General features: G+C 44.6%; 1 protein-coding gene across 4 annotated transcripts; it reads right to left on the bottom strand.

The window, feature by feature from the left end:
• Positions 1 to 1,958: 1,958 nt before the first annotated feature.
• On the bottom strand, positions 1,959 to 9,550 carry CLN5 (CLN5 lysosomal BMP synthase). Of its 4 annotated transcripts, none has more exons than XM_014870995.2 (4): positions 9,241 to 9,550; positions 6,238 to 6,403; positions 4,854 to 5,079; positions 1,959 to 3,099 (listed from the first exon to the last, which is right to left on the bottom strand). In XM_014870995.2, the coding sequence occupies exons 1-4, from the start codon at positions 9,351 to 9,353 to the stop codon at positions 2,588 to 2,590; spliced, it is 1,017 nt and encodes a 338-aa protein (XP_014726481.2). In that variant the 5' UTR covers positions 9,354 to 9,550; the 3' UTR covers positions 1,959 to 2,587. The 4 variants fall into 4 exon arrangements, with proteins under 4 accessions (XP_014726481.2, XP_088015906.1, XP_088015904.1 ...); XM_088159780.1 differs by having other exon boundaries at positions 8,966 to 9,380; XM_088159778.1 differs by lacking the exon at positions 9,241 to 9,550 and adding an exon at positions 8,530 to 8,921.
• Between the last annotated feature and the right edge of the window lie 650 nt (positions 9,551 to 10,200).

Below are 10,200 nucleotides of genomic sequence, written 5' to 3'. Positions count from 1 at the left end.
CCAGGCACGGTCTAAAGTGATGAACAAGTCCTGTATTCAAAGTGTGAGTTAAAAACTGAGTGACAGTGATACAATGCCAGGTTTATCCTTGAGCCTAGCAGTTTGGACAGTCCCCTGGTTCCTACTGTTGGGCAAGTGCTAATACCACCTGGCTGGAGTGCAATGAGATGAGATCCTACCTATTTCTGCTCCCTTTGTGACTTTCAGGAGGAGGCCATCCTTAAGTGTTTGAGGGCAGTAGGTGGTGGTTTTAAGTCATAAACAGATTGTGAGGGGCACAGAAGCTAACACTTCCTTTCTAAGTTATAAAAGTGTCATTTTTATCGATCTATTCTGGGCTTGTTGGAACTTTGCAGAATTAGCCTATTCATCACATCTGTGGTTTTTTGGATCTAACTCTGTAGGCCCAACTCAAGGATTATGGATTCTGCCTACAGGAGAGCACTGCACTTGAAAACTTCAGCTCATTCCTGGGCAGTGATTCCAGTTTAACTGCAACGATAGCATCTCTTCCAGGACTCAGTTTGTACTGGTGGTGTTTATTCCCACCCAGCTGTGCATTAAGTTTGAAAAATTAATGAACACACAACCCCCCCAAGTTGAGAGGCACAAAGAAAGCGAGAGCTTTCTCTCCAACCCCTGTGCCCAGAAGGAATAAATACTGGCCTCAGAAGGAATTCATGTATGTTACATAAAGGGCAATTTCTACACTGACAACTGGTACCTTTAAACTGAGGATAATGTTCAAAGTGTGAAACAGACACGTGTGTCTGCATGGAGGAATCCCCACATCATTGGCAGTGTGATCTATGGGCTTGGTTCTGTGATCCTGTTTCCCCTTCAGAGCTTTGAACGCTGGTTTGTGATATTGAAGCTTTTTCCTAGGAAGATAACTGTGACTTTAACAACACTGAGGGTTTCAAAGTCATAAAAACATGCATCAATGAGAATGCAACTTCTGTTGACAGGCTTGCTGCAGCCCCTTTGACTTCCCTAGAGCCTCCTGGATTACCTTCCTGGTAGTGCCAGGTGGTGCTTGGTTGCTGGCTGGGGTGAAACCATGACAGTATCTTAATCCAAAGATGAGCTTAGTCACATGAACCTATGACTTTGGCTAAAAAGACTGAAGTCTTTCAGTCTGAGGCAAAAGGTGAAGTTTTCACTTAACAGTGGAATTAGCAGCTTGAAGAGAGGTGTGCTCATCCTGATTCCTTTCCCATTACCTCTCACGCTCATCCCATTACATGATAATGCAATTCTACTAATTAATTTTAGTGACTTTCTCAATACAACAGTAATTTTATGCCATTCTTATTTGAATCCAAGCACTGTGTATTCTCCTCTGACTGCAGTTGGCTGTTAGCTTAGCTCAAGCCAAATGAAACTGCAGAGTTGAGTTCCTGTGTTCCTGCTTGGCCACAAGACAGCAATAACCTCTGCAGGAGCACTATTCATTCCACAGCTAGTTTTAAAAACAAAATCAAAGTGAGCAGTGAACACTTGGAGATGATTACATTGCTGCAGCTGTGGTTTTTCTGTGTGCAGGCACCACGGTAGTTCCCAGAAAGCCAGTGTTCCTCTTTGGTCCCTTGGGTTTAAAGGGAACTAACTAGTTACAAAGTACTCTAGGCTGAGCCTGGAACAGGACTCACAGCACCACTACTGCAAACATCACTGCCAGCAAGAGGCTGCAGTCACATTTTAGAGGCAGCTCTGTGACAAGCATGGATTTTTAACTCCAATGTCAATGCCCCACAAGCTGTCATTACTTTTTTCTTATTAAGATTTCTATGCTTTTTTTAAAAAAATTGAAAGGAATATACACAAGTTCTATGAAGCTGACCCAACTGAAGCCTCAAGTAGACTTTAAGACAGACTGGTAGAACACTGCAATTGTGTTTGAGTCGACATCAAAACAGGCAGTTTGGCTTTTATCTGTGCCACAGAACACACGTGAATCTGAAGAAGAGCCATCTGTATTGTGTTTACAGTGCAGTTGAAGGAAGCAAAGTGGTGAAAAAGCATCACCCATGCCATCCCCCAGTACATTCACTGCCCCAGAATACCAGAGTATAGTTCATAGGTCCCAGCTGTACAAACCAAAGAGCTACAGGAACATCAGGGCAAGGCACATGTTGGAAGAACTGGACACATCAAGACATTCATATTGAGCAAGTTAGTCCTTGTAACTTGTGTCCCACTTCTGTTGGTGGCCAGGTGCCATCTGCTGCCACGTGGCCATGCATGTGGAGAGCACCTGAGCCCACAGCAGGTAGCTGCCTCCCCATTCCCCCTCTGACACTGCCGAGCTCAGCCAGAGGAGCCACTGCAGTCTCCCTGCAGGCAGCAGGGGGCCATGGTTACACAGAAGCTGGCCAGGTCAGAGATGCTGAAGCGTTCATCAATGTGTTATACAGGTAGTAAGAACACAAATGCACACTCTTTCACCTGGTACAGCAAAGCCTTCCCAATACAGTTTTTTACAGTCAGCAGTTGCACATACAACTCTTTAACACCATCATGGTAGCGCTCTGAAATCCTTAAGAATATTCTGCCATAAAGGCAAGTTTTGTTCTTCAGTAGGTAGTCATACACCAAAGGATGCTTTGCTTCCAACAGGCAAAGGGACCTCTTCATAAATTATTTTGAGATAAGGGGATTTCATAGGTAAAAACCAATATTCCAAGTTGTAGAAGAGGTAAAACTGATGATTCAAGAAAACATGATCAATTATTTTGAAAATATCCACAAAAAACTCTCTAACACTCTGATGAGGTTTAAACGGACTGTAAAAGTCTCTTATAGCTGCTGCCAGTGTTTTGTTTCCTTGTGGTCCAAAAATAGATGTTTCGTTCCCCAAATAAATAGGTTCTCCACTGAATAAAATTATGCTTGTATAGTTTGTTTGTATCTTCTTAAATACAGCTCCTAAGTCAGCTAGCTTCTGGTAGGTTCTCAGTATGAACTTGGAGCACTCATAAGAGTCAAACCACACCGTTGACTTTTTGTCAGGACTTGCACGAACTGTCCAGGTCTCGTAGTAAATGCCAGTCTCATTGTCGTATTTCACCCATTGTGCCATGTCATTAAACATGGCTCCTGTAAGAGATGAAAATAAGTATTGCAGACATGAGATAACAAATGCAGGATTCAAAATATGTTCTATCTATTTCAAGGTTCACCTCTTCCCCTGCAAAAGTTTACCTACACTACCTCACCATACACAGACACAAGACTTAGGTTGGAGGGGCAAGGGATAACCCACTGAATAAACTACATTTACATGTATATTTACATTTACACTCAAACATCAGAGAATCGTGACACTTCTCATTTTGCTTTATCTGTGTAGACAAACAGGGCAGAGGTAGTACAGTCTACAAGAGATGCTGGCAAAATGCTCACCAGACCAACAGACATTTCTGCACTTCAAGTTTTAACTAAACTCAAAAATGCAGAGCAGAAATTTTCATGTCTCTTCACAAAAGAGATGCAGACTGAGACACCCTGCTGATTCAGCAACTCCACAGCTGGCAAAGCTGAATTGAGCCAAATTATGAGTGGGATGTAAGACCACTAAGACGGGATGCTTTTTACCAGCTCTCTGAAGGGAGGATATTCAGCTCATGATGCTGTTCGTCTGTGCTTGCATCCACTTATGCTCTTTGACTAGAAATCTGAAAGTTATTGTGAAATTCAGAAAACTGAAAACTCTCAGAGATGCTGCTTCCTTAAAAGTTTCATGGAAATGGAAAGTGAGAGAGGTGAAGAGGACTGTAACAGTGCCTCCACAAAGCACCTCACCTTTCTTGGACATCAAATAATCCACAGAGAGAGGAAGCATGACAAGTTCCCCAGCTATATGAAAAAATTTTAGCTTGGTATTCATACAAAAGAATCCAACTGTATCAGGCATCAAATACTTCAGTCACGAACAAGAAACTCACAGGAAAGCAGCTCCACTTTGCTTCCTTGTTTAAAGAACTGCCTAGAATTTCTTAGCAGTGCTGGACAGATTATGCAGAGACTGGGGCCAGCAAAGCTACTAAGGGGGAAAGTGGGCACACACAAAAGAACACGTCACACGAGCTGTAAAATGCCTCTCCACTGTGTCTTGCACACAACACCAACTTCAGAAACTAAGTAGTTTTGGTCACACAAAATGTTAACTTTCCAAGGCCTCAGTGAACTTTTTTTGTAAGTCTTTTACTCCATTGCTAGAGCAATCAATCAGATTTATTTGAATGACCTTTTTACTTTAGGATTGCAGTGATCAGTATATACCAGGAAACTCTTCTAGTAATCACTATGTATTTTGAGGTGTAAGGCCTAGGTTTGTTCTACAACATATGACAGAGAGCTATTACTGGGGACATTTTCACAGTTTTTAGGACACATAATGAGTGGGACAGAAATAGAGATTAATATTTTTATAACTTTGATACTGTTTCTAAATATGCCTTGTTTGCTCAGTAATGAATATGTTTTCAACAGTTTTTCTATCTCAGCAGTCATCTGCCACTTCACAATAGAAGATTTTGTTTTGGTGAGGCCATGTGAAAAGAATCCATAATGACTCTGTATAAGCTGTTTTGCTATTTTTACACTCAAGAGACTCAAGTGTTTTTGTAGAGCAACACCAAATGACTCTCACTTAACAACTCTCCAGTGTGAATTGTTCGAAAGGCAACAGCCTCATGCCACCTTCTGTATTCAAGAGAGTGTTTGAAATTAGCATCATTGACTAACACTGCAAATAACCTACATAACATAAATTAAAAGATACTGCTTTACAAAAGACAAGGCTAACTCTATATTTTGTATTAACAGTATCCAAAGCATCTAAAATCTACCTGATATTGTGGTCACAAGAACTAAAGTTCCATTTGCCTTCCAGTGTGCATCATCTATTCCTTCATAAAAGCAGGCAGCTCCCTGGTTACACCAGAATGGCGCATCCATGCCAGGCCGCAGATGTGGAAATGTGCAGTTCCCAAGCTGGAAGAGCTCATACCACTCCATTGTGTAGTTTTTGCCTGTTAGAGAGCTCTTGAAACCCACAGCATCATGCATAATTTTCTGGAAAATAAAAAAACAAAGAACCAAACCAAAACTTTGATTTCGTAACAACTTGACCTGTACAGAAGGTTAAGATGCTGAGGAGCTGTTGTGTAACAGGGTGAGAAGAGAGGAGGGAGTTCTTATAACATCTTGGACTCAGTAACACTGAAGCACAGCACACCAGACTGCATGACACACATACTTTCATCAGAGCATCATGCTGTCTTAGTGGTTGTCTATTCATCCATTGTAAATTCTGTCACTTGGAGGCAAATACTCAGTGGGAGCTCATCATCAAGACTCAAGCTGACTTTTGAATCCTTAACTTCATGGGGGTATCAGAGAAATAAAGAGCAGAACCAAGTTACCAAAACCAGATCTTGCTAATGAATGCCATAAAACTAATGAGGTAAGTACTTCATTTAAAAGCTGTACAGTAAAAACATAAATCCAAACTTAGTTAACAACTGAGATAACAATATTTGAATCTATTTCCATTTTTGACTCTTTGTGCTTGGTTTTGATCCACTAACATTTCTTTATTAATTAGGAATCATGCTTTGAAGATTAATTTTGCTACTGCTGTAACTATAAATATTACTAAAGCTGAGACTTCATATTTGCATTAATATGAGACTTGCATGAATGGACACTTCAATTCCATAATGATCATAACACTCAAAAAAAGAACTGTAAAAGCAATCAACTCCTCATGATCCAGTGTTCTGACCAGCTGGCTGTCTGCTTCTGACAGATACCAATGTCCAAGCAAATATGTGAGTTTTTAACGAGAGAAAAACTAATACACCAAGAAATTATTTTATCTGATATAAAGGGACCAATAAAATTATTTTCTTGACGCTGTAATAGCACAGAAGAAAAGTCATCCAAGATATAATGATGTGTGTATACAAAGCACTCATCATGCAGCTACATGGGGGAACATTTTCAAACCCACCAATGATGCTGTTCATGCTCTTACCTTTAGCTGAGCTAAATCCTGTACATTTTGTTTGAAATTGTGCTCTTCGAGTACCCTTCCTATAGATAGCCTAGCTTGTGTGCTCTAATATTCTTCCATGCAAGCATATCCCAACTTTACGGCTCCCATTCTTGACACCTGCTGTTAAATTCTGCTGAATTTGTCACTATTACTTTGTTAAAAAATCACCTTACCAAATGTCCTAGTAGGTCCCCATACTTGAACTCCCATACTGGAGCCTGTAATCGATACACTTCAATGACATCCTCTTCTTTCATAACTGGAATGGCAGAGCCAGTGGGACAGAAGGTGTAGCGAGCTTGGCAGTAAGGATCCGTTTTTGGACGGTAGTCAAAGCGCCTGTGTTGAGAAAAAGAAGCACACAGAATGACAAGCACAGCTTTGCAGCTGGAATTACTGCCATGGCTTCCTGAGGGGGACGAAGTGTCCAGCACCCCCAAGGACAGACTCTGTGACCCAGACACTGCAACACTGGGAGTACACAAGTTCATAAGGCTGCTGGGGTGCACATCTGCAGAAACAGGACTTCGGTACTCAAGGCTCACAAACAGAAGTCATGTTGTACTGATCGTGAAGGAGTGGAAATTATGCGGATTATGAAGGGTGACATACAACATCAGAGATACACAGATGCTGGGTAAAGGACAGTTTGAGATCCACTTCAAAATCATTCTCCTGGCAATTTATTTACACAAGGATTGACCAATTTGTTCTTGCTGTTCTACAGTAAGAGATCCCCAGATGCAGCTATTTTGACTCCACAACATTGCCAAGATCAGAAAAAGAATTAATCTCTCTATGCTAATTTCAATAAAGAGGTCTAAGAACGTATCTGGGATAATTGTTTCTATTTCATTCATATTAAACCTCAAAGACCCAATCCTTATCACACTATATACAAACAGCAAAGAACCTTTTTGACAAGTGTATGGGGGGGGTGTGGCCAGGTTTTGGTAGCAGGCTGGCTACAGGGGTGGCGCAAAAGCTTGGCCCATGTCAGGCAAGGCCAATGCCAGCCAGCTCCTGGATGAACCCTGCACTGGGCAGGGCTGAGACAATCAGGAACAACAGCAATGCCTTTGTGATAACAGATTTAAGAAGTAAAAAAAAGTTACTGCACCAATGTAATTGTGACCAGAGAAGAACGGGGCTAGAATATGTGAGAGGCACAGCCCGGCAGACAGGAAGGTCAGCAAAGGAGGAGTGAGCAGGAGCTGCTCCAGGTGCTGGAGCTGAAATTCCCCTGCAGCCCATGGAACAAACCCACAATAGAGCAGGTGGATCCCTTAAAGAACACTTTGAACCCAAAGAGCAGGCTGCAGACCTAAGGAGAGAGGAGCTCATTCTGGAGCAGGGTTCCTGGTAGGACTTGTGACCCTCTGGGGGACCCATGCTGGAGCAGGCTGTGCCCAAAGGATTGCATGGAAGAGTGACCCATGCTGGAGCAGTTTTTGAAGAACTGTTGCCTGTGGGATGGACTCAGATAGGAGAAGTTAATGGAAAACTGTCTCCTGTGGAAGAGACCCCATGCTGGAGTAGGGGAAGGACTCCTCTCCCTGAGCAGTGGCAGGAGCAGCATCTGATAAAACGAGCGTGACCCCCATTCCCCATCTCCCTGCACCACTAGAGGGAAAAGGCAGAACCTGGGAAGGAGAGAGGCATTGGGCAAAGGTGTTTTTAAGATGTATTCTACTTCTTACTATCCTGATCTGATTTCGTTAGTAATAAATCAAATTACTATCCCAAAGTTGAGTCTTTTGCCTTGTGACAGTATTTGATTAGTGATCTCTCCCTGTCCTTATCTCAACTCATGAACCCTCAAAATACCTTGCTGTATTTTCCTTCTCTCATCCACTTGTGGAGGGGAGTGATGGAGTGACTTTGGTGGGCACTTGGCCTCCAGCAAGGATCAACCCACTGCAACAAGTTTTCCTGTTCCAAGATCCTTTAGGTTCACTCACTGTACTTTACTTAAAACAAGGTTCCTATTTTCCTGTTACCAAGACAAATTGGTATACACAACTTGTCCAGATCTTGTCTGGTTAGCCTGAGAGTCTAACACACTCAGCTGCCCAGGGCTACTGACACAAATACCCCAGCCATGTGGTGACTCAAAGGACTTCCTGAGCAATAATAAAGCCAGCAGCTCAGCTGAGGCATTGCTGATTTTCCCTGTGAACTTCTTCCTCAGGCTTTCTGGGAACTCCAGCATGCCTGCCTTTATTTTGTCGGCGGGGGGAACAAAAGAAAAAGAAGGGAAAAACAATCCCCAAACCCTAACGAGTATGTCTGAAAAAAACCACACAGAAAACAAAGATTTAGGGCAGCCACACATTCAAGTCCTATTTCTAGCTTGCACACCTTACATTGTCAATTACCCCTTGCACTGCACCTTGCATGTGAGAGACAAGTAGGTAACAAACATGTTAAGAAACACTGAAACCCCACATTCCTGAGCATCTTACACCAACAGGATTGTTCTCCAAATGGGACCCAGTCTTTTAACTCCTGAACTTGCTGGAAAATCCCAATAACTCGTGACTGCAAGATCAGCTCCTTCAGGCATCACCTGACGCAAATTTAACTGCTGGGAATTACACAACAGACTCTCAAAATCCCAGGAGTGCATTATTAAGTTACAGTTAAACACTCTCTTTACAAACAGCAAACCCGCACAAAATACACAATCAAGTGTAGCGCCTCTTCTGAAGGGGCTCATTTCCTCGGCACAGCCAAATCTATCGCTATTTTCACCCCACAACGTGCAGTCTCCTGCTGTCCTGGACACCACCAGGAATTCTGGAGCTCAGGCACCTCTGGAGCAGCGAACGGGATTTAGTATGCTTCATTTGTCACCAAGTATGACGTAAAGCTACATTTTAAAAGCAAAACAAACCGTACCCTGATTTCCTCACCACCACCTTTTCTGCGGGAAAGGAAAGCGTGTTTAAAGGCGGGTAGTCATTCCCGGGGCACCAATTCCTCCCGCTGCCCAGAGATCAAACGCAGCTTTCAGCCTGGAATGGCACTACGGCTCCCTCGGCGAGCCGAACACGCCAAACACCTTGTCAATGATCAACACGCCGAGATTAAAAAGGGGAAGCTCTCCGCGGCCTTCGCAGCCTGACACAGCGAGAGGCAGAGCAGCGCCGGCGCGGCCCGCCCCGGGCACTCACCTGTAGGGCACGGGCCAGCGCCGCCGCGGCAAGCGGAGCCCCCCCGACACACGCGGCGCCAGCAGCAGCAACAGCAGCGGCAGCAGCAGCCGGCAGCAGCGAGCAGTGCCCATGGCGGAGCCGGAGCCGGAGCCGGGCCCGGAGCTGCGGGGGAAGCGGCGGGCCTGGAGGAGGCCGGGCGGGAAGAGGCCGCCCCCGCGCCCGCCCACGGGGCCGGGGAAGCCGGCGGTGCCCGCCGAGCCCGGGCTGCAGGCAGGGGCCTGGCGGAGAGGGGGCCTGACGCCCTGCCTCCTGCTCCTCCTTCTGCTCCTCCTCCCGAGGGAAACCGGCCGTGTGCCCAATGACCCCTGAGTAACGTCAGCCGGCTGAACTGCGGCTGTGTTTACTGGAGGTCCAAGCAACTACACGTAGTTATCGTTTAGCTGAAGTACGGGTTGTCTCTCGTTACACGCATTGCTTTGGAGACGTGTTAGGGCTGGTGAGGGGTCTGGAGCACAAATCCTACGAGGAGCACCTGACGGAACTGGGGGCATTTAGCCTGGAAAAAAGGAGGTTCATGGGGAGCCGTATCACTTTCTACAGCTCCCTGAAAGGAGCTTGTACTCAGGTCGGAGTCGGCCTCTTGTCCCAGGAAACCAGTGACAAGATGAGAGGACATAGTTTTAAGCAGCACCAGGGGAGACTGGACATTAGGAAGAATTTCATGACAGAAGTGGTGATTAGGTACTGGAGTGGGCCGCCCAGGGAGGTGGTGGAGTCACCATCCCTGAAGGTGTTTAAGAAGAGACTGGATGTGGCACTGAGTGCCATGGTCTAGTTGAAATGGGGGTGTTCAATCATAGGTTGGACTCGATAATCTCAGAGGTCTTATCCAATCTATTTGATTCTGTGATTCTCTAAAAGACACTTCAAGTGCCCATCCTCACACCCAGAACCTACTGGGTGACCTCTCGGTCTGGC

The sequence above is a fragment of the Sturnus vulgaris genome, chromosome 2 (genome assembly GCF_052056855.1).
Source record: "Sturnus vulgaris isolate bStuVul1 chromosome 2, bStuVul1.hap1, whole genome shotgun sequence".
Classification (NCBI taxonomy): domain Eukaryota; kingdom Metazoa; phylum Chordata; class Aves; order Passeriformes; family Sturnidae; genus Sturnus; species Sturnus vulgaris.
Note: the sequence above shows the minus strand (reverse complement) of the source record. Positions and strands in the feature narration are given on the sequence as shown.